Source organism: Equus asinus, chromosome 13, assembly GCF_041296235.1.
Source record: "Equus asinus isolate D_3611 breed Donkey chromosome 13, EquAss-T2T_v2, whole genome shotgun sequence".
In the NCBI taxonomy this organism is placed as follows: domain Eukaryota; kingdom Metazoa; phylum Chordata; class Mammalia; order Perissodactyla; family Equidae; genus Equus; species Equus asinus.
The window spans coordinates 2,430,808-2,454,953 of NC_091802.1; the positions used below are offsets into that span (position 1 = coordinate 2,430,808).

At 55.5% G+C, this 24,146-nt stretch overlaps 1 protein-coding gene across 1 annotated transcript; it reads left to right on the plus strand.

The window, feature by feature from the left end:
• The first annotated feature begins 3,604 nt into the window (after positions 1–3,604).
• On the plus strand, positions 3,605–24,067 carry DRG2 (developmentally regulated GTP binding protein 2). Its single transcript, XM_014851698.3, has 13 exons — positions 3,605–4,019; positions 6,581–6,741; positions 12,435–12,524; positions 13,152–13,212; positions 14,811–14,901; positions 15,539–15,611; positions 15,720–15,810; positions 16,671–16,768; positions 17,155–17,231; positions 18,622–18,710; positions 19,530–19,588; positions 22,879–22,932; positions 23,256–24,067. Exons 1-13 carry the CDS (start codon positions 3,956–3,958, stop codon positions 23,340–23,342), a joined length of 1,095 nt encoding a protein of 364 aa, XP_014707184.1. The 5' UTR covers positions 3,605–3,955; the 3' UTR covers positions 23,343–24,067.
• The last annotated feature ends 79 nt before the right edge of the window (positions 24,068–24,146 follow it).

The following is a 24,146-nucleotide window of genomic DNA, read 5'->3' on the forward strand; positions in this document are numbered from 1 at the left end:
GATCCACTCTCAACTCTCAGAGGCTTGACCTAACAAGTTTATTGCTCGTTCACATCCAGTCCCGCTGGCACAAGCTGGGCTGGGGGTTCTGCTCTGCCAGTCGTGAGGGGCTCAGCTGGCGGAGGCTGCGCCATCTTTAACCCGTGTTTTCCACAACTGCCCTGAGTGGGTGAAGGATCAAGTGGTAGTTTTCTGTGGGCCAAGTCTGGAAGGAGTGACATTGCTTCTGCCCATTCACATAGCCACACCCAACTGCAAGAGGGAAATGTGGCCTAGCTGGGGGCTCAGAAGCACAGGGAGGCACATTTGGTGAACAGTGGGTCAGTGCGAGGTGCAATAGCCATGGATGGCACCAGTCTATGGGAAGAGCGGGAGCTCAGTTTCGGACATGTTAAGTCTGAGATAAATACGCATTGGACTTCTAAGTGGTGATGGATATATGGATCTGAGATTCAGGAGAAAGGCCTGGACTGGAGATAATGTGAGAGCTGTCGGCATGTAGATGGGCTATTTAAAACCATGAGATGGGATGGATCACCAAAGGAGTGAGGGTAGAGGGGCCCTCCCCAGTGAAAAGCTCATGGACAAGAAGAGGAATCAGCAACGGAGACAGAAGGAACAACCAGTGAGGCCAGAGGCAAGCCAGCAAGCTGGTGTCCTGGAAGCCCCATGATGGCAGTGCCTTCAGAAGGAGGGACCAACTGTGTCGATGACACTTAGGGTTGACCATGGGGTACAGCTATGTGAAGGTCACTTCTGACCTTGACGAGAGTGGCTTCCATGGAATGGCAGGGGCAAATCGGGATCAGAGTGGGCTTAGGAGCGAAGGGTAGAGAAAGCAGAGCCGTGAGAACAGGCAGCTTACAGTTTTTGCTGCACAGGGACAGCAAATACAGTAGGAAGTCACTGCAAGGGAAAGTGGTCGAAAGGTTTGGGGGTTTCTTTGGGTAAACTATTTTATAGGATCACATGTAATTTTTTTTAATTGTGGTAAAATATACATAATATAAAATTTACCACTAAGTGTACAATTCAGTGGCATTAGGTACATCACAATGTTGTGCCACCACCACCACTAGCCATCTTCAGAACTTTTTCATGATCCCAAACAGAAATTCTGTACTCATTAAACACTGACTCCTCCCCTCACCCCCTGGTAACCTCTAATCTGCTTTCTGTCTCTATGAATTTGACGATTCTGGGTATCTCATATAAGTGGAATCATACAGTATTTGTCCTTTTGTGACTGGCTAGTTTCACTTAATACCCCGTGTTGTTCATCCGCTCATCTGTCTGTGGACAGCTGTGTTCATAGACCCCATGTTGTTCATCCGCTCACTTGTCTGTGGACAGTTGGGTTGCTCCCACCTTTTGGCTACTGTGAATAATGCTATGAACACGGGTGTGCAAATACCTCTTCAAGACCCTACTTTCAGTTCCTTTGGATATCTATCCAGAAGTGGAATTGCCACATCATATGGTAATTCTATTTTTAATTTTTTGAGGAACCTCCGTACTCCCTTCCATGGTGGCTGCACCATTTTCCATCCCCATCAGCAGTGCACGAGGTTCCAATTTCTCCACATCCTCACCAACGCTTGTTCTTTTCTGGGTTATTTGTTTGTTTTTATAATAGCCATCCTAATGTGTGTGATGTGGTATCTCATTGTGGTTTTGATTTGCATTTCCATAATGACTAGTGATGTGGAGCATCTCTTCATGTGCTTGTTGTCCACTTGTAACATCTTCTTTGGAGAAATGTCTATTCAAGTCCTTCATACATTTTTAAATTTGGGTTGTTTGTTTTCTTGTTATCGTCTTGTGGAACTTCTTTATAGATTTGGGATATTAACCCCTTATTAGATATATGATTTGCAAATATTTTCTCCATTCCATGGGTTGCGTTTTCACTCTGCAGATAGTATCTTTGGATGCACAAATCAAGTATTTTTACAGTTCCAGTATCAGCCTCTCCAGAAGTTTGTAAATTCTACCTGAAAGTATCCTTGGGCAAAATGAACAAGCAAGGTTCACAGTTGGTTTCTCGGGTCTGGGTTTGGAGGACCCAGACTTCCCAAGCAGGAGAGCTGACTGCCTAGAGAGCGTTGATGCGTGGGTTGTCTCCTTTGACCCTTGAAGTAGGCAGGAGTCTTATGTTATTTACAAACAAATGGAGGCCCACGGGATTGCGACTGGAGCAGACACAACAGCAGAGATGCCAGGACTCTTGGAAGGTGAGTCATATTTCAGAACATTTCTGTTTCCCCAAATGTAAACTGGAAGGGAACACACCTCCGTGGGCACAAGTGTGGTGGTAAATGAAGCCAAGGGAGCCACAAAGGAGAAATGACGTAACGGTGGCTCTGGTATTGAAGGAGAACTTCGGAGCAAGCAAACGATGTGCCAGGTGCTCAACACTGACTTCATTTTCATAGCGACCATATTATTCCCATTTTTAGGATGTAGAAACAGGTTCAGAAAGGTTAAGAAATTTAACCAAGCGCACACAGTTATGAACCTCAGATTTGAACACAAATAGTGTAATTTCAAAGGATCTGCTCCTCACCCACAACTTTTTATTAAAAACATACAGAGGGGCCGGGTGGTTGAATTTGTGTGCTCCACTCCAGTGGCCCAGGGTTTCTCTGGTTCGGCTCCTGGATGTGAGCCCGGCACCACTCATCAGGCCATGGTGAGGAGGCGTCCCACATAGCAGAGCCAGAAGGACCTACAGCTAGAAGGTGCAACTATGTACTGGGGGGCTTTGGGGGGCAGAAGAAGAAAAAAAAGACGATGACTGGCAACAGATGTTGGCTGAGGAGCCAATCTTTAAATAAATAAATAACACCATACAGAAAAGTTGAAAGAACAATTCAGTACCCACCCACATACCATCCCCCAGGTCCAACAGCTGTTAACACATCCCACATTTGCTGCAGCATGCTGTCTCTAAAGGTATACACATTTCCAACTGCTCGAAAGTAAGACGCAGACCTCATAACCTTTCACCCCTGTTAGGGACTGAACGTTTGTGTACCCCCCAATCCTTACGGTGAAGCCCTAACCCCTAACATGATGGTGTTTGGAGATGGGCCTGTGGGAGGTTATCAGGGTCAGACAGGGTGCGGAGAGGGCAGTTCTCGCAGGGGGATCAGCGCCCTCCCAGGAAGAGACACCACCGAGCCCCCCGCTGCCCTGGCCCGCCCCCCGCGCCCCCGGCCCCCCCGCTCCCAGCTCCCCCGCTGCCCCGGCCCCCCGCTCCTAGCTCCCCAGCTCCCCCGGCCCCCCGCCCCCAGCTCCCAGCTCCCCCGCTCCCCCTGCCGGCACACGCCACGCAAAGGCCCGGAGGCCAAGCAAGCAGCGCCGCCCGCCGGCAGTAACGGGGTCTCCGGGACCCAGCCGCGCCGGCGCCCCCATCCCGGGCCTCCAGCCTCCGGAGCTGGGAGCAAATTGAACGCCGCTGCTTCGGGGCGGCCGCGCAGCCCGAGACGAGCCCCGAACGCCGCGGGCCGGCTACCGTCACCCCAAGGAAATCCGACCAGCTTTCGACCAGCGTCCAGCACGGCCCACACGTTACACCCCTTTTCACCCGGAACACCCCCAGGGAGCACTATGAGGCGCCCGGGCCACCCGGCTCGTAAAAGCGCCCCTCTCCAGGTCTGCCCGAGGTGTGCTCGTGCGCGCAGGGCAGGAGTCCCGGCGGGAGACGCCCGGGACCCCCTCCGTCTTCCGCGCCTGGCGGCCCGGCCCGGCCCGTTGTGGCGGCCTTCGCGCCCGCCGGCCCAGGGTGCGGAACCAATAGTGTCTGGCACTCCGCTCGACGTCGCCCGCCCGGACTCTGAATCCCGGAGCGCCGAGTGCCAGAGGACGCTGTTCTCCGTGGGCTTCCGCCGCCGCCAAGCCGGAGTTCGCGGTGCCGCCGCGCTCTGTCGGTGCGCCCAGTTCGGCCGCCGCCATGGGGATCCTGGAGAAGATCTCTGAGATCGAGAAGGAGATCGCTCGGACGCAGAAGAACAAGGGTGAGGGTCGGCCCGGCGGGGCTCAGTTCTGCGGTAGAGCGGGAGCCGCGGAGCGGGGCCGGAGCGGTGACCAGGCGGCCCAGCGCGCCCGCGGCAGGGGGCGCCGGACGGGCCCAGGGCCCCACGCCCCGGTCTGATTGCGGGCGGCCCCTGAGGGATCTGGCCAGGCCAGGTGACCGAGTAGAGAGGCCAGCTCACAGCTAGCGTCTGACCCGCAGCGAGGCAGGGTCGGGCTTCGAACCCGGCCTCCTGGCGGCCGGGCTGGGGCGTTGGTGCGCTCCCCTTTTGTGCTGAGAAGTCCGGCGGGAGACCTCTCCCAGGTGCAGCCTCACCCAGCAGCCCGGAGCCCGCAGGTGGCGCGCAGGCAGTCGGGACTCCGGAGGCTGGCGGACTGGGCTTTGAACCCTGGCTCCACCGCTCCCTGCTGTGAAAGCTGGGAAAGTCACTTCGCCCCTTGGAGCCTCAGTGTCCTCATCTGCAAATGAGAAGAAGAATCCCCTGTCCCATCTCAGCTCACAGCTAAGTTAAACTAGGTAGTGTTTGCAAAGAACTTGGCACATGGTGAGCACTCAGTACAGAAAGCAAAGCGCCGGTGTAAACAGCACATAAGGAAGCAGTGAATCCAGACTTCAGATGGTGAGGGCTAGAGGAGCTCAGAGAAGGGCCTGGAGGAGAGGAGGCTTCCTGGAGGAACTGGGACTTGAGCTGGTTGAGGGGAGGGTATTCCAGCTGAGGGGCGCTGCTGGGGCAAAGGCAGGGGAGTCGAGGTGAGCATAGTGCATTCGTGGGACAGTGAGAACAGTCTAGACAGGAGGAATACTGGGAGATGCACTTGGCCAAGGTGGATGAGACCCGGTGCCTGGCCAGTCCTGCCGTAGGCTTGCAGGAGCCAGGAACTCGAAGTGGCTGGTCTCACTGTCTGTCCTCCCTTGAGTCCATCTAGTTCTGAAGGCTGAGGAGTTGGGGGACTTCTTCCTTTCATTCATTCTGTAAACCTTCACTGAGCTCACACTTTGTGCTAGGCGCTGTGGTTAAAGCAGCAAACACAGCAGGCACGTCCCTGCCCTCATGGACTGACCTTCCAGTGGACGGTTTGTAAACTAGTAACCAAGTAAACAAGATAATTTCAGCCAGTGATAAATGCTGTGAAGACAAAGCAAGGTGATATAGTAAGAGTATCAGGGGTGAGGGCTGGGCCTACCAAGGTACAGTGATCAGAGAAGGCCACTGTGAGATGGGGACATTTGAGCTGAGACCAGAATGAGTATCAGGGGTGAGGGCTGGGCCTACCAAGGTACAGTGATCAGAGAAGGCCACTGTGAGATGGGGACATTTGAGCTGAGACCAGAATGAGAAGAAGGAACCAGCTGTGCAAGGATCTGGTGGAACTGTTCCTGGTAGAGGAAACAGCTGGTGCAAAGGCCCTGAGGCAGGAACAAACTTGGCTTGTTCAGGAATTTGAAGGTCCGGGGCTGGAGTGCAGTGATGGGAAAGGAGAGGGCCAGTCACGTAGGGCCTTGTAGGTCATGGAAAACAGTCTGAGTTGTGTTCTAAGGACAGTGGGAGCTAGTGGAGGGTGTTAAGCAGTGGGGACCAGAGCTGTTTCTAATTGGCTTATAGCGAAGGTTTTGTAACACCCCCTTTTCTGTCCTGAAATGCAGCTCCCCATCAACAGTGTAACTTTTTACACACAATTCAGAAAAAAATCAGCATAATACCCTAATGATCATATAAAGGAAGAGAAAAAGGGGAGTAACTTATAATTGAAATAGTGTGTGTTCCAGTGTGTAACGCGGGGGCACAGCCAAGGTGTAACGAAGGTGCAGTGCGAGGTGGGAGGCCTGCGCTCTGGGCAGAGGCCCTGGGCACGTGGCAGCCGCAGTGCAGACTGATACAGGGGCGTTGTGTTGGTGACTCAGGTACCCTACAAGAGTCGTCACTGTTGGCAGCTGGGATCCCAAGATGGTAAGCACGTCTAGGTAAAGTTTCAAACGAAACGTGTTATAGTCTTTCCTTCACACACACGCTAGTTGCATTCCTGGAAATTTCAGTGTTTATTGACACTGCAAAAAATGCCCTGTGTTTACATGTGAAACAGAGCTGGGCTCTAGGCCCAGGTGATCCTAACCCAGGCCATCCCTCTGTGGATGTCCGGGATGTGAGGAGTCACCTGGGATGCGTGAGCCGCGCTGACTCATGCCTTGTAGGGCAGCTGGCTTCCCTGGACCCTGCTTGGTGAGTGCCAGTGAGGACTTCGCCATCACAGTGACAACAAAAAGCACCCCTGAAGCCCCGGGGAGCGGCACTGCCTCTGCTGGGAGCTGCTGACTTGGGGTCATGAGGTCTTAGTAAGGAGACTAGCTTTTATTCTAAATGAAGTCAGAAGCCAAACGGGCATTTTAAGCAGGGAAGTGGTTTTTTCTTTCCTGGTCTCCTTGACAACGATTGCTGTCTGGTTCTGGTGTTCTGCGCCAGCGTTTGGTTATATGGAGAGGCCTGCCTGACCCACGGGGCTTGGGTACCCTGGACACTTACCCTCTGTCTTGCTTTATGTCCTTTAGCCACCGAGTATCACCTGGGCCTGCTGAAAGCAAAACTTGCCAAGTACCGGGCCCAGCTGTTGGAACCGTCCAAATCGGCCTCGTCCAAAGGGGAGGGCTTCGATGTCATGAAGTCGGGCGACGCCCGCGTGGCGCTGATTGGATTTCCCTCTGTGGGTAAGGTCAGTGATGGTCAGTGTGGGCCTTGAGGAAGGCAGGTCGTCTCCTCTCAAACATGACACTGTGCCTCCTCTCACTGCCTTTCTGAATTAGCTCCAGGGACTGAGAAGACCTGCCTCTCTAGGATCAGGGCCTACCCCTTTGTTTTCCTGACTTAGCGAACGTCGTTTCCTCTCGTCAGAAGTGGCTCCACTCGGTCTCTGACTCATCCCTCGGGCACACACCTTTGCTGGAGGCACAGCAGGGAACAGGACAGTTCTGAGCCTGCCCACACAGAACCTCCGTTCTTGGGGGAGGAGAGACATAAGCAAGTGGAGTAAAAGATGAGGTGTCTCAGGGCGAGGACTGCTCCGGATGGTGTGCGGGTTGAGGGTTGTGGTCTTGCCATTTTATGTCGTGGGTTCAGGAAGGCTGCTCTGGTGAGCAGATATTTGAGCAGAGGCCTGAAGGAAGTGTGGGAGTTTGCAGAGCCCTCAGGAGAGAACATTCTAGGCAGAGGGAATGGCGAGTGCAAAGGCCCATAAGTGGGAGCTCACTTGGTGTGTTCACGGGGGCCCAGGGCACGTGGGTCTGACTGAGCAGCGGGAAGGGCAGTAGGAGATGGGGTAGGGAGAGTGGGTGGCCTTGTGGGCTGCCATACAACTTTGGCTTTGAGTGAAGAATGAAGTGGGAGCCACTACAGTTTTCTAGAAGGTTTCTTCTGTAAGCTTAATTTAGTGTAAAATCCATGTTTAATTTTTATGTGAGGAGTTAAGATAAATATCATTGCAGAGTTTTGAGCAGCAAAGGGACTGAACTGACTGGCTTTTTTTTTGTAATATACTTTACATTTTAGAATAGTCTTGGATTTACAGAAAAATTACAAAGATGGTAGAGAGAGTTCCCATGTACCCACGTCTGGTTTCCTCTACTGTTACATCTTGTACTGGGAGAATGTGCTTGTTGCCGCTAATGAGTCAATAGAGACCTGTTATCATTAACTAAAGTCCATACTTTATTCAGATTTCCTTAGTCTTCCCCTAATGTCATTTTTCAGTCCCAGCATCCCACCCAGGATCCCACATTACTTTCAGTTGTCATGTCTCCTTAGGCTCCTCTAGACCTTTTCTTGGACTTGCTTTGATTTGAGGACTTTGACACTTTTGAGAAGTGCCTGTAGGCGTTTTGCAGAACACCCCCCAACTGGGATTTGTCTGATGTTTTTCTCATCGCTAGACTGGGTTGTGGGCTTTTGGGAGGAAGAGACAGAGGTGAAGCGACGTTTTTGTCACCTATCAAGGGTACATGCTCTCAACAGGACTCGTCCCTGTTGACGTTGACCTTGAACGCAGGGCTGAGGTCGTGTTCCTCAGGTTTCTGCACTGTAAAGTCCCTGTTCTCCTCCCGTCCGTGCTGTCCTCTTAGGAGGAAAGTCGCTCTGGGCAGCTCACGCTTGAGGAGTGGGGAGTTAACGCCAGCCCCTCGCGGAGGGAGCAGCCGCACACGTTATTCAGGGTGTTCTGCACGGGGGATTTGTCTCTTGTCTCCCATTTGTTCTAGTCATTTACTTCTGTCAGTGTGGACTCCCAGGAGTTTATTTTGTACTTTGGGTTCTAAATGCATGCTGTGTTCCTTTGTTACTCAGCTCTGGGGCTATTTCAGATGGCTTCTTTGACATGCTCCTGTTGTGTTTGTAGCGCTTCCTTACTTTCTGATACTGCATGCTTTAGCCTCAGCTTGTATATTCCTTGCCCCAGCCCTGGAATTGGCTGTTTCCCCGAGGAGCTCTGTTCTTAGTATTGGAGAATGGTATGTAGAGACCAAGATCCTGGGTGCTGACAGGCTGTGTCGCAGAGCCCCTCTGGCTGCCGTGGGAGGAGAGGCTGAGGCAAGGGTGGGGGCAGCAGGCCAGTGAAGAGGCTGCTCGGATAGAGGCCGAGTGAGCAACAGCCAAGAGGCTTCGACCAGGTGCCGGAGGAGTAGCCTTTAAATCAATTCAGCTAAAAATGTGTCTGCCCCGTTACTCTGGGCCACACGTGGGGGAGGTCAGCACCAGCCCCGTTTCTGGAGTGCTGGCTGCGGGCAGGGAGGATGCTCTGTGCCGTCCGCGCTTCCTTCCCTTTGTTCTCCCCTCTGCCTGTGGAACGGGGATGGGGTTGGTCTGCTCCCTGACTCCCTTCACACACACGCACACAGTGAAACTGGGATCATATCTGCACTTGCCACTGGCATTTTCATTTCACCGTGGATATCTGTCATGTTCACACGTCAGAGTTCCCTCGTCTCTAAGGGCTGCCTGGAAACCGACGCTGTGGTCCTATGTCATTACCGACAGTCCGTTCCTTCCCTCCCCTGCTGATGGTAGCTCAGTAGTCCCCAGACTTTTGTCCGACCTCTCAGGGCTGCGGTGACTGTCCTGTGCTGGGACCTTTGTCCCCTGGAGCTGGGGTTTCTGGAAGAAGCACTCCTGGAAGGGAGCATGGTATTTCCCTGGTTTGTGGGTTTTAAAAATGGCCATCAGCACTGCTGGTTGCCCTCCACAGAAGCTCTGGCTGAGTCCATTTGGGGATAGTTAGGAACGTCTCCTGGTGCCTGGTCACGCACCCCCATGTGGTGCTGTGTCAGAGCGGGGCTGTGTGCTGGGGCAGGCGCAGACTGCAGTCAGACTAGTCTCTGCTTCGAGATCTGCAGGGTTCCTTCTTGATGGCATTTAAGTGCTTCTTAATCTTCGGAAACACTCACCCCAGTTGGATTTTGTTCCCAGTACCTAGCTGCAAGCTGCATCCTTGTCCTCCCTTGGGGTGGGCTCAGGAAATACTGCGACACTTTAGTTATCATCTGAGCCAGGTGGACTGAGGAAGGGAAGTCGCTGTGGAGGAAGGTTACAGAACACACTGGAAACCTGTCACTGAGCCCCTGTAGCTCCTGCTCCTCCAGGCCGCTTGCAGTCCCTCCAGCCTGTCCCTTTCACCCTTCCATAGAACGTGAGCACCCCCTTTACCTGAGGTTTCCTGACCTGAGCTCAAACACCTTTAGTCACGGGGTGCTCATGACTCCCCAACTCCACAAAAGCTGGACACAGAGTGGCTCACGGGCCTCCTGCTTCAGCCCCTCAGGAGGAGCTGCCACCCCCACTGCAGGAGCCCCTTCAGCTGAAGAGGGCTGGGACTGCCCCCAAGCGTGCCCTCTGCTGGCTGACCCCCTCACAGTCTTCAGTCCTGGTGTGGTGTCCAGATCCCTCTCTGCCTTTTTGGTCCTTTCTCATTTTTCCCAATTTTGTATAATAAAAATTTCCAAACCTGCAGAAGAGGTGGAAGAATGAGTATGATACACCCCCTATCGAGATGCATTGATTACTGGCATTTTGCCATATTGCACTCTCTCTTTATATTTGCGTGTATGTGTGTAGGGGTTTGTTTTTGTTTTGACTGAACCATTTGAGAATAAATTGCAGACATCATGCTTCATCACCCTTTACCCCTAAATATTTAAGCATGTATCTCCAAAGAATAAGGACATTTTCCTATTTAGCCGCAAACTGTAATATCACACCAAATAAAATGAACAGTAATCCAGTCATCATCTAGAGCCTGGGCCGTATTCTGATTTCAGCAGTTACCCCAAAAGGACTTTTGCAGCTGGTCTGTCCAAACTAGGGTCCATTCTGGGACCATGTATGGCCCCTGTGTATTGTCTGTTTTAATCTAGACCTTTGTCAAGACCCTGGCTCTCTGAGAGACCAGAGCAGTCATCCTACAGAAGGCCCGTGCTCTGGAGTCGTCTGCTTGCTTCCTGGTGGGTGCTTTGGCTTGTTCGTCTGTTCGTTGTACTTCCTGTGAACCAAAAGTCAGATGGAGGGCCAGGTCTGTGTTGGCCGGGTTCCATGTCGGAGGTGGTGCATACCTCATTTTCCACCATGCCAGAACCCCTGATAGCTGGTTGCATTTCCAGAACCCCTGGGTTGAAGGGAAGAACACTCTGTACCCTCTTTGTGTGGTTACCTTACCCGACCCCCTAGCGACCGGAAAGCCACCTGTAGGGAGTTACTGTGGTGGCTCACTGAACTCAGGCCCTGTCAGTGTCCTTTTAGTGACTTTGACACCAGTGATCGTGCCTGCCGGCGGTTCTTATTAGTGGTTGTAAAATGTCAATTTTCTAGTTCTCTTGTTCCTTCCTCACTTATCAGCTGACATTCCTCTGTCGAGTAGCACTTCTCTCATCACTGTGGGCTGTTTGGTTACCCTGAAAGAGTTGCATCTGGAAAGGCAGGACACATGCTTGTGTGTTGCCCTGAAATGACCAAGCAAGGTGGTGGGTTCAGAGCTGCCCGCGGGTGACAGGTGAGTATTTTCAGGCTTTAACTCTTCCGGTGTTATTATGAACTCATTAGTTTTGGCCTTTTCTTTTGATTTTACTTTCCAGCCTGCCAAGGGCTTTTTTCCCCAGGTGAAAAGCCCAGGCTGGGAGAAGCTGCTCTAGTTACCAAGGGCTGTGCTCCTGGGGTCTGGACCCTGTGGCCAGATCCCACCACCCTTTTGGGAGTCTGTGCTCTCCGACCGTGGGAAGGCCCAGGCCTCTGTCCTGCAGAGGCCAGACAGCATCAGGGTGTCCTCCGGGTTGGCTTCTAGTAACTGTTGCTCAGTGTCTTGGCAGCCATTACCCTGGGGGCCCTGCGTCCACCCCACCAGGTTTCATCCTCCCTCAAGATGCCAGGAGCTCCCCAGGGCAGAGGGTCTCGACTTGAGGCCTCTGTCTCCTTCGCATGCCCATTCTGGGTTTCAGAGGCCTGAGGGGGTGTGAGTGAGACGTGCCCCCAGCCTTCCTGCTTGCCACTGAGGGGGCAGGGTCCGGATGGCACTGGCCCCTTGCCACTGCATCTCAGACTTCCTGTTCCAGGTGCCCTGCTGACTAGGATGGGGGTAGGAGGCCAGGGCTGGGTTTCTTTCCCTCCTGGCGCTGCCCACTGCTCTGCTGGCCTCTGGGCCCAGTGTCCATCGCTGTGGTCTTGCTGTGCTCTAGGTGTGGCGCACCGCATCCCGTAGCATCTCCTTGAACCCCCATGCGGCCCTGTGAGGTAGGGACCAGGTGGATGGCCAGTCTACATCTGAGGACTCTGAAGTCAGAGGATGAAGTTTCTTGCCCACAGTGCCCCAGCAGAGGCAGGATCCAAGGCAGGGTCTCTCTAACTTCCGGCCAGGTCACAGCCCCATTCCCACAGGGAACTCTGATGCAAGTGTTCGCATCCAGATCCTTCCTGGCTCACTTCTCTGTTCCTTGGCAGCACATTCTTCCACATCTGGCTCCGTCTCAGACTGTAAGGTCGATACCTCCTTGCACATCTCCTTACCCCTCCCTGGGTGAGCAGCAACTTCCAGTGCCATGGGGCTATCTCTGGGGCCCAGGAGGGTCTGGAGGGTGTGTGGAGCTAGGGGAGGGCCCCTGATTTACTTGGGGAACCCACTTAGAAACCAGGTTCCTGTGTCCACCGAGACAGGCCTTGAGGCCTCCAAGGAACAGAGGGGCCTTCTGCTGCCTGAACCCCCCAGGCGTGGCCAGAGGCGCCTTTTCCAGCTATTCTCTTCACACCCATCCAAATTACCAACCCAAGTGGGGGAGACCTCTCTGCTGCCTGCACCGGTAGGCTCCTAGCCTGTGGGGAACCTCCGAAGGGGCTGGGACTGGACTTCTCACTGCAACGACCATCTGTTTCTCCTAGTCCACCTTCTTGAGTCTGATGACCTCCACAGCCAGCGAAGCTGCGTCCTATGAGTTCACAACCCTGACATGTATCCCTGGGGTCATTGAAGTGAGTTGGTGTTTACTGGGTCCAGGGGGAGGGGTGTGAGCTGGTGTCTGTGATTGTGTGTGTGTATGTTGTCTTTGGGTGTCCCTTGTGGGGAAGGCTCTAAACTGAGCTGCTTGGCCCTCAAGCACTGGCACCTCTCGGGGTTCTGGCTGCTGGGACCCCAGGATGCCTGGGCTGTCCTGGAATCCTGACTGGTTCTGCAAGGCAGGCCAGCGTACGGCAGCTCTCCCTGGTGTCCCTTCATGCACTTCTGCCCCACACCACCCCACCTCGGGTTATTCATTGCTGGTTGTCTGGATCCTTCCTTTTCCCGTGAGGCTTTGGCGCCTGTGGCAGCTGGGGTCCTGTGGCCTTGAGCCTCTCACAGTGAAGTGATTCATCTGCGAAGAGCTGTCACCATCAGTGATGCGCGTGTGGGGTTGTAAAAGCTCAAGAGCTTCCCCAGGTGGCTCTCAGCCCGCAGGCTGTGCCGGGCTGGCGCAGTGACAAGGCTTAGGCTTGACCCTGGAGGCTCACCCTGGGCTTCCCACTGCCCCTGAACCACAGGCTGTTGTAGGTGTTCTGGGTTTAGGCAGGCCCTTCCCAGCACTGACCCATCCTCACTCTACCTTCTCTTCTGCTTCCTAGTACAAAGGAGCCAACATCCAGCTCCTGGACCTTCCTGGAATCATTGAAGGCGCAGCACAAGGTGGGAGGCGGGAGCAGGTGGGGGAGACAGGGTGGAGCTCAGCGCCCAGGCGCCCTCTTCCACAGGGTCTTGGGCGTACTGGCCTCACTGTTAAAATTGGGTGTGGCTATGGAGGGTTGCTGGGTAGGGGTAGGCTTACAGCCCCTCACACTGCTCAGTGCTCTGTGCTTAAGGGACTCTGGCCTCCTATGTTCCTGGGAGGCCCCATCTCGAATCTGAGGAAACTGAGGCCCAGTGAGGTGAAATGACTTGCCAAAGGTCACACAGCTCACCAGACAGGTTTGAATTCCCACATCCGCTCTATGTGCTCCACCATGCCGCTGAGCAGACCCCTGAGAGGAATGGATACTTGTTAGCTGGCCAGCTCAGACCACACTGCTGGTCCTAGAGCCGTGTCCTTTGTTGTTTTGTCTTTGAGATGGGAACATGCCTGTGGCTTCTGGTGGCAGGTGGCCGCCTGCAGCATTTGCAGAGACGGTTACCAGCTGATGGTTATCCAGCACTTGTAAGTGCCGGGCTGGTGCTGACCGTTATCTCGCTTACTCCTCAGATAGCCCTGTGACTTAGGAAGTGTCATTATTTCCTTTTCATAGCCAGGAGGGACCTTGGGGACAGAAAGATAGTCTGCCCCACACGACTATCCACCTGCAAGTGCTAGAGCTGAGGCTGGAGCCTGCCTCTCTGGTTCCACAGCCCTGCCCTGCTGGCCTCCTCCCTAGGAGTCTCTGCCATCTCTCTTCTGTGCCCTCCCATGCCCCACTACCTCATCAGGGTGAGGTCCTGCTGCTTAAATAGGGATGGGGGGAATGGTAATGGTCCTCAGGAACCTGCTGTCCCAGTCAGCACCATAGGGCCTGGAGGTGGTCTGGCCCCTGCTGGGGAAATACACTGGTGAGAATCAGGGGCAGCTGGCCCAGAGAGATCACTTGGTCCAACCCCTTGATTCTCAGAAGGGGAGGCAGGTCACGGTTGGAACCCACAGTGTTTAGATCTGGTGTTGTGACCTCAGTCAGAACTTGCTGCGTGACCTTGGCAAGGTACCTGACTACCCTGATAATAACAGGGTCTGATCTTTGTGTGGCAGTTCCTAAAGCACCTCCTCCTGTGTTGTCTCATGTGATCCTTTCTGTAGCCCCAGGTGGGTGGGTGCTATCACCCCATTTTCCAGAAAGGGGAGACAAGTTCAGATCCTGGTACCATGCTAGCTTTGTGATCTTGGGCAAGTGACTGATTAACTCTAAGCCAAGCCTCAGTTTTCTCATCTGTAAGATGGACATGATAACACCGATGATACAGGATAGTTCTGAGGATTAAGTGAGGCAGTGTTCACGAAGCACTTAGCAGGGGCCTACTGCACAGCAGGGGCAGGGGGAGGAAGGAACTCCTCCTAAGCTGGTGATGTCAGAGTTCCTTCTAAAACAAGTCTCCATGAGGGAAACAGCATGTGGATTAAAGAAAAATGCCAAAGAAATCACAGCCTAAGGGATGGCACATAGCAGGTCTGTAAAGGGCAGGAGTCTGGGGCGCTGGAGGCTGGGTAGGCGCCACGTGGGTCTTGTCTGTGTCACTGTGTAACCATATCCCTTCCCCCTGTCCAGGGAAAGGCCGTGGCCGGCAGGTGATTGCTGTGGCACGCACAGCTGACGTTGTCATCATGATGCTGGACGCCACCAAGGGAGAGGTGCAGAGGTCCGCAGAGTGGGACAGGGGCAAGCTGGCATGTCTGGGGAGGCCCCTCAGTGCGGCAGCAGGACACTGGCTCCAGCTGATGTCTCTGAGCTCGTGGTGGACAGTCCGAGGGGCCTTGGCCCTCTCTCATGTGGGAGTAGTGGCGGGACTGTCTACAGGCTAAACGCAATGTAGTCAGCTGGAACATGCTCCCAAGGGGCTTGCGTCCAGCTCAGAGGTGTCTGGAGGCTGGGGACTGTGGCGTACCATGCCAGCTGAAGCCTGTCCTGGATGCTCCTTGACAGCACAGGCTATGCCGGCTCCGGCCCCTGCCTGCAGAGGCCTGGGTGCCCCAGTCACTGCCCATAACCTGCCAGGAGCCCAGCCTCAAGCAACCAAAGCCTTGTTCCTTCCTTGGCCTGCTGGCTGATTGGCACATCGGCCACAGACCCAGCCAGTCCCCCCTTAGACTAGGCACAGGGTCCAGAGGCTCTGTCTCATCAGCCTTGACTTGTTGAGAAGGAATGTTCTGGGTTCCTGGTGGATGGGAGGGGAGGACGTTGGTCTGTGTTTGGGTGGGCAGGGGCTTCCTGTGTAATGCAGAAGCTGCACAGCCTGCCTCTGGGCATCTCTGAAGGCTTGTGGGGGCTCTGCCCAGGTCTCTGCTGGAGAAGGAGCTGGAGTCGGTTGGCATCCGCCTCAACAAGCACAAGCCCAACATCTACTTCAAGGTGAGGCCCCTCACTAAGCAGGTTTGGGACTGCCTCTGCAGGCCGCTGAGGCGTGGGAGTGAATGCAGCTGCCCCTTTGTCAGCAGCTCTCCCTCTCTCCTCCTGCAGCCCAGGAAAGGTGGCGGCGTCTCCTTTAATTCGACAGTCACGCTGACCCAGTGCTCGGAAAAGCTGGTGCAACTGATCCTGCACGAATACAGTATCCTTCCCTAAGGAGCAGCGGTGGCGGAGGGCCTGGAGCCCACAGGGCAGGGGAGGGGCAGCCTGAGACAGGAGGCCCGTGGCCCAGGGTGACAGCACACCACCCCAAGCCGCCTCATATCCATCTGAGCAGCCTCCAGGAAAGCTGCCGCCGGCTGACACCAGGCGCTTCCTGTCCTCTGTGCCTCTGTGCTCACCAGGCTCCAGGCTGGCAGGGCTGCAGCCACGCACTCAACAGTGGCTTCCTGGCACTGTGTCAGGCAGTCACATCTGGAAAGAAGATGAGGTGGTGAGGTGGGGCTGAGGGAGACAGCCCCAGAGGACCATGGATTCCTGGCCTGGAGAAGCCTGTGTGCATACCACTGAAGTATTATCGAGGAGCTGGGTGAATCCTAGTGCCCTGGAAACCAGGGCAGGGCCCCAGGGACAGAGTCGAGCTCAGCATAGGCAGAACTCATGGTGGAACAGGCTGTGTAGCTAGGTGATGAGGCCCTCGTCACTAGGTGTGTGCACAGATGCAGGATGGCCCCAGAGGAGATTCCCACGTGGGGAAGCTGGGTCAGAACCGTGCTTCCCGCCAGTGCTCCTAGCACTGGACCTGGGCTTCCACTGAGCTGCTCTGGGGATTCTGGCAAGTGTGGTTTTTTTTCTTACTTAACAGTGAAGATTTAAACCATTGATTGAAACCTTTCCATATTGTGGTTCCTTTTGAAGAAAAATGAGGGAGCTCCCCAGACTTTAAAATCTTATGAAACCTCAAAAGCAGATAACTTCCAAGGTACCTTTGAGCATCGTATTTCCTGATGGGGGCACGAGGGGCTGCTGGCACACAGGTTGCCCTTAATCTGAGCTCCTCAGAGATCTTTAATGCAGAAGTGCTCTTCCGAGAAGACTGCTCCCCAGATGAGTTCATCGATGTCATCGTGGGCAACCGCGTGTACATGCCCTGCTTGTATGTAAGTGGTGCTAACCCTCCAGGGTGTCCCTGCATGCGGGGAGCTCTTGTCCCAGGCTGGCCCAGATGGGAGACAGCCTTCTGAGAGGAGCAGAAAGAGCCTGGAGCCATCTCCCCCCTCACCTCCCCTCTACCCCAGTGGCTGTTTGAGTCTTGCAGATGTGGTTAGCTTGACACAGGGGTTCTAGCCCAGCCTTTCCTTCTAGGGGCCAGTGGCCTCAGGCCCCTTCAGCCTTGCCCCATCCTTATGGTAGACACTTAGCATCAGCCCCCTCCCCTTGTGCCTCGGAATGCAGCGGGAGGAGCCCTGGGTAGGCCGTGGCTGCCTGGGGCCCTGTTCCTACACTGCTTTGTTCCTTTCCTTCTCTATCACCTTTTCAATCCCAGGTTTATAACAAAATCGACCAGATCTCAATGGAAGAAGTGGACCGCCTGGCCCGGAAACCCAACAGTGTGGTCATCAGGTGAGGCTCCCAGCCTCCTGCTGCCCTGCTCTCCTCTCTGTGCATGTGAGCCCGGCAGTCAGGCCTCCCAACCGTCTCGGCCAGGCAAAGCCTCCACTCACAGCCCAGGGAAGACAGTCCTGATGGCTGCTGTCACCTTGGCCTGGTCCCACGCTGAGTTGGCCTGGGCAGGGGGGGTGATGTCGGGTGGGCTCTGGTTAAGAAAATAGAAGGATTTCGTCCACCAAGGTAAATGGGTAAGAATTATTAAAAAGCTTAGTAGTTAACTGCAGACCCCCTGAAAGCCCCAGAGTGTGAGCCAGCTGCTCCTGGTGCTCTGGAAGATGTGCCTTCTGTTACTACAGTGGGAAGGGAAAAGGGAACTGAAGTCCTCAGGCAGGCAGGGCTGTCCTTGGCCGCCGTCTCCCTGCCCTTCTTTGAGGCTGTGTCGTGAGGGTGTCGCCTGGCTCTGGCTGACACCTGTGTGCTCGCTTCCCACCATTGCTGCAGGCTTCTCTTTTGGGGTGGACTGACTGGGGTGCTCCACTCTGTTAGTTTCCTAGCTCAGACAAGGGCTCTGTGGCTTCACAGTGAGGCTTGGCTTATGGGGAGCGAGATGCTCGGGGACCAAGTAGGGGTGACTGGTGCACATGATGAGTGAGGGTCTTGGACCCAAGTGTGAGGACCATTTCCTGGGCATTGCCAACTGCCACAAAGAGCAGCAGAGAGTGAGTGTCCTTCCCACAGGACAGCTTCAGTTCCTCTCCTGCTGCTGCATCCCAGGCTCCCTCCGGGGCCTCCTGAGGGCCTGGCCGTCCTCAGGGTGTGAGAGCACCCGGACACCACACCGTTACCTGCTCAGGCTCACTGCAGCTCACAGGAGGAGAGGAGACCCGCTCAGGGTCATACTACTGCAGACTGTCGAGCCAAGGGCCATGCCGTCACTGAAATCCCTGCTAGGCTGCCCTGTGCGACTCGGCAGCCCCTCCTGCTTCTGGGAAGGGGTGAGCTCTGGATTGTCATCCTCTGCCCATAGTCCCATCAGAGCCCCTCGCCAGTCTTCTAATGGCAGGTGCCAGGAGGGAAGCCCAGCCTTGAGGCGCCCTGTGTCAGTTAGAGATGCCATGTGTCCTCCCCAGAGTGCAGCTCTGAGCCCCTGGAGAGACAGCTGAGCTTTGTTTGGCGTGATCGTGGTTGGTGACTAGAGGATTGGTGACAGCATCGGCAGCTGAAGTGTCAAGCTGCAGTCAGAACTATGGGCTTGGCTCCCCACTGGCACCAGCTGGGCCACACTGGCCTTGGTGCCCATGCCCAGCCAGATGGAGGTTGTCCTCTGCAGCAGTGGGAAAGCAAAGACCCCAGCCCCTAAGCCCATGGGGCTCCTCTGACTGGCTGCCTTCCTCCCTGGTAGCTGTGGCATGAAGCTGAACCTCGACTACTTGCTGGAGATGCTTTGGGAGTACTTGGCCCTGACCTGCATCTACACCAAGAAGAGAGGACGTGAGTTGGGTGGCATGTGGCCTGAGAAACAGGCTGAGCCTCATTCTCCCTAGAGGGCTGCCAGGCTCTGTATGTGGTACCCAGAGGGCCCAGTGCTCTGGCCCAGCTGGTCTTGTACATGTCTCAGCCTTTCTCCCATCTCAGAGCCTGTACTGCTCTCTACCTCAGGCTCACAGAGACCTTGGCCCAAGCCCTTATAGCAAAGAATGCCAAGCTCTGGCGCCACTGGTCTCGAGGGTGCCCGGGTGGGCTGGGTGGGCAGTGGGATACAGGCTGTCCTGGAGTTCCCCACTGGCTACAGCAGTAATCCCCTCCCAACCTCCCCTAGCAGTGGCAGACCCCACATCAGGACTGTAGCCAACTGGAATACTCAGGAGCTTTCCCCATGACCCCACCCACCCATGTATGCACACCTCACACACCCTGGGAGCCAGTGGCTGAGTTTGCATTGACCTTGACCGTGTTGGCAAGGGAAGAGATGCAGCTGCCCCCGACTGGTTACCAGCAGCTGTCACGTCTTGCCAGTTCATTCCACATGCTTCACGTGGCTCGTCTCAGTCGGGCTCTCATGGCTGATTGGGTTGCAGGCAGTTTGAATCCTGGACTTAGATTTATTTAGATTTTCTGTGTTGAGGTCAAGGTCATAGGAGACTACATGGGGACATGGGAATCTATAGCAAGGGTGTGCCAAACAGTTGGGGGAATGTTAAGCCAAGGTGGGAGGCCGGAAGGGCCTCTGTGCCCATATGGTAGGGAATCACAAAGCAGCATGGGGCCGTGACTGTGACTGACTGCCCCCTGCAACCTCCACCTATGCAGAGAGGCCAGACTTCACGGACGCCATCATCCTCCGGAAAGGGGCCTCCGTGGAGCATGTGGTGAGTTGACAATACCCGTCCAGACAAGGGTGTCAGGGAGCCCTGCATCCTGTGTGAGGGGCTCTGCCTGAGCTTCTCCCGGCCCTTGGCTGGCACGCTGCAGTGGCAGAGCGGCTGAGGGTGGGCTCTGGAGTTAGGGCGGGCTCTGGAGTTAGGCCTGGGTGCATCCTGACCCCCTTGCCAGCTGCACGTCCAGCCTCTGCACCTTTCCAGTGAGGCAGCTGCGCTGTTGCCTCCCTGAGGGGCCGTGCCCGAGGCTGAGCCTGTGGGCACTCGGCCTGCTGCCTGGTGCATGGGAGATGTCCAGGAAGTGGCAGCGTCCTCACCCTGTCACATCCTTGTGCTGCAGGGTCCTCAGGGCCACGCCATTGAGGTGTTCCGTCAAGGAGAGCTGCTGCTCTGGGCACTTCTGTATTGTTACTCCCCCTTGTGCTTCCCCAGGGCTGGCCTAGGGCTCAGGTTGCCACCTTGTGTGTCCTTGGTCCCTGCTGGCTTCCTGTCCCCCCTTCAGCCCCCAGCATGACCTGCCCCTCCCTACTCTCACATCCTGCCCCCTAGCCTGGGAATGGCTTTGAATGCTTTCTGCACTCAACACGTTTATTGAGCACCAACAGTAAACAAAATAGCCCCAGTTCCTGCCAGAATTGGGGTCCTTTGGGGTCAACAGATGTGAAACTGCCAGTGCCAGAGCTAAGCACTCGCACGTAAGGTGAGTGCAGTGAAGGAAGGGGATGGGGAGCAGCAAGGGGCGGCGCCGAATCTACACAGAGAAGCCAGGCCTTGGAGGAGGGGACCTGACGGCGACGAGTGGGGGTGGGGGAGCCCCAGGCAGGGGAGCAGGTGGACGAAAGCCCTGAGGTGGAGGGGCTCTGCACAGGCTCAGCGAGGGAGGCTGCATTTCTGTCTGGAGCTTTGTGACCCTGCGCCATCTTTTATGAAGATCGTCGGGCCCTGCAGGAGCAGGTGATGCCTGAGGACCTGGGCCCATGTTCCAGGTCACACACTTGTCTTCTTGGGCTTTTGTTTTCCTCGTTTTGTTTTCCTCCAGCTCGTTTCTTCTCGGGGTCTGTGCTGTGGACACTGGTTGCTGGGGCTGCAGTTTGGCTCATACATTCATTCATTTGGCAAGGCCAGCCTGAGACCTCTGCCAGCCTAGAGGTGCTGGTACAAATGGCAGGGCTTGGCCTTGAAGACTAGCATGCTGGGCAGAAGCCAAGGAGATCCCTCCCAGATCCCTTCAGTCGCTCACAAGGAGCTCCATGTGGGAGTCCCTGTCCCTGGGCCTGTTTCAGAACCCATGATTGCAGTGTCTTCTACTGGGGCCCAGCAGACTGTTGACACTGGTGCCCATGAGTACTGGCCCTCCCTGGGGTTACCCTGCACCTTCTGTGGCCACTTTCTTCAACCCTCTCAGGCCCTTGGCCACTTACCCAAGAAGATGTGGGGCTTCAGCCACGCCCAGGAAGAAAAGCAGGAGATTGCGGGAGAAGGGCCTTGCAGGCAGTGGGAATGACAGGTGCTGAGGCCCAGAGGCAGGAGTGAGTGTGAGGACTGCTGGCTGTCTGCTGTCAGCTGGCACCAGGGTGCTGGACCCAAGGGTGAGGAGGGGCCGGCAGGAGGGGAGGAGCTTTGGAGGCCTTGCTCCAGAGTCTGGACTTTGTCCCAGAGAGGCCTGGTCTTCGGTGGTTCCTGCGTGCCCTCCCCCGCAGGTGCCTCCCTCCCAGGACATCCAACTGTCCCAAGTGCTGTGGAGCATCCGTAAAGGCTGACCTGAATGCTGACACCAGGGACCCAAGGTAGATGAACCAGGTAGACATTGCAGCCAGGCAGACCTGGGGTCTTTGGGTTACACTCAGCCCAGGCCCCTGGTACATATTTAGTGAGAGCCGACAAAGGCCTTGCCTCCAAAAGGGTCATGGGCCATAAGCCTTAGAGGCAGAGAGGACCGTGCAGGGCTCTCAGGAGAGTGAGCAGCACAGTGAACTCTGAGGAGCAATAATCTTCCCATCCCCAAACAGTATGCTGTCTCCCATATTGAAAAAGATCACCTTGGATGACCTTCCATTCTCCCTCATCGGTAGAGACACAAGTACAGAGAAATACTTCTCTCCTGCAAACTTGGTAGTAAATGGCTTCTACTGATAATGCTTGACCTTAGTGTCAGAGACGCTAGAGCATGGTGGGGCCTGTGGCAAACTGGAGAGTACACAGCCCATCTGCCTCAAGGGTGTGAGCACCGGCCCAGTGCTCCCAAAGCTCTCAGGGTCCTAGGAGAATGCTTGTGATTGTGTGATCCTGCATTGTAAACTTTGCCAGTGGGCTTAGTTCTTTTTATTGTTGGACAAGCTGCATAAAATGTAAAATGCATGTTTGCAGGCCAGAGCTGACTACTGGGCCATCAGATTTCATTCTCTGGTCTAGAAAACAGCAAGTGTTGGAATTGATTGTGTGGGTGTCTCTGCTTGTCACTGGCAGCATGGCAGCAGTGTCCTCTCTGCCGTGGCCACCCAGAGGAGGCCCAGATCAGGCTGGCTCCCTGTATGCACTGCGGAAATGTTCTTGCAGGCCTAGCGTCCCCACAGCAGCTGGGCTGAGGCACCTGCTCCTCTGACTAGGGCCTAGAGGGCTTGTGACACGTGCACGGAGAGGCACCACCGCACCGTCTTTGCCTCCCCTGCGCCCGCCTGCTGCTGTGCAGCCAGGGGTCCACATTCTCAGGGGAAGCGCTGGCTGCCCTTCCAAGGTCTCCTCCTGCCGGCCTCCTCAGTGCTCTGGGATTCCCGTGACCTCAGCCCTACCTGGGAGTGTGAAAGGATGTGGGCTGTCCTGGGGTGGGGGGGAGATGATGTGACATGCTGGAGGCTCCAGGTCACAGCTGCGGCCAGGAGACAGTGATGAGGTGTGGTGACTCCAGGCTGAAGTGAGGTTTCCTGAAAACCACTCTTGCCCATCTGAAGGAACATTGTCAGGGCTGTTGTTCAGGCAAGGCGGGCAGAGGGCCACCCACAGCCAGATCCTGGACCTTGCTCTGTGAAGAACAGTCCTAACCGGGCACCACAGCCCTTGGACAGACCTGGGAGTGGGGGCGTCAGAACAACCTGCAGCCGTGAATAGGAGCCGGCTTGTGGATCGAGCACGTGGCGCTCCTTGACTCAAGGCCAGTGCTTATTTGAGCATCTGCCTTGGAAATTGCTACTACTTGGCACGTGCCCCGGGCTTGGGTGTGTGGCTGAGCTCGATGTGGGGTTGGGCACAGCCTCATCTTGCTGTCTGACTCTCTCATCCTCTAGTGCCACCGCATCCACCGGTCGCTGGCCAGCCAGTTCAAGTACGCCCTGGTGTGGGTGAGTCTGGGTGGAAGGTGGCTGGAGTCATGCCCAACATAGCCCCTGGGTTAGGCAGGAGCAAGGTGTTCATGCTTGTGTGCACAGTGTCCCACTGCGTGGGGTGTGCCTGCTGACCCAGGCTGGACTCGGGCCTCTCCCACCTTGGGATCCAGGGGTGGTTAGACCACTGGGGATGTCCTCTTATCTGAGGCCTGTGGGGTTTGCCAGTGCCGGGTGTTCACACACCCCAGCACAGACATGCCTTCCTCCGTGATAGCTCCATCACCTTGGGCTTGGTCAGTACAAGGCTGATGTGGCCCCCTGCCCTGTTCCCCACCCAGGGTACCAGCACCAAGTACAGCCCACAGCGGGTGGGCCTGACCCACACCATGGAGCACGAGGATGTCATCCAGATCGTCAAGAAGTAGTGGCTCCTGCCAGGCCTCCCCCACCCCCACCCCATCTCCCTGGGGAGTCGGACCCAGTGGGACACACCAAAGCCCAAACAGGAAAAATACAAATACAACTCAGGAGGGGTCTCTTAAGTCTCTGCTGTTTCCAGAAGTTTCCTCAGTAGGCAGATGATGAAGAATGTGCTGTGGCAAAGGGATGGCTGAGGTTGGGGGACTTGGCTAGGGGGCATTTCCCATGAGACTGGTCCCTCAGTTCTGAGTTTGGAACCCTGGGCCTGTGCCCCACCCCTGGCCCCTTCAGGCACTAAGGGAGCAAGTTGTCCACCTGGCCCCGGTCAGGGCCTAAAGCAGATGGCTTGCTTTGGTGCTGGGCAGGGGGCCTGGCCTACCTGCGTCCCTGGAGGCAGTAGTTACTGTTGGGGCCCCTCAGCCCCTGCCAGCTTCTCTGGCACTCAGGGAGGGGGCCTCCCAGGATACAACTCCCTCACACTACCCTACTCAGAGCTGCCCCAAGGTGGAAATGAGAGGTCAGTGGCTTTAAAGGCCCAGCTCACGCCCTCCATAGCCTGAGGGATCCTGAAGTACCGCCCCCTCCCAGGGCAGCCCCTGCTCAGCACAGAACCCCAGGAGCTGGGCCCTGCACAGACACCTGGGGTGGGGACTTTGGAGTTTGGGTTCTGTGTTTTCTCTCAGGCCCCTGACATCTCAGATCTCCTTTCTGAAATAAAGGATGAAAACAGCTCCTGTTCTGACTGAGGACAATTTTATAAATTTACTGAACCTGGTTGTCAGGTTGGGTCGGGGGCAGCAATGAGCCTG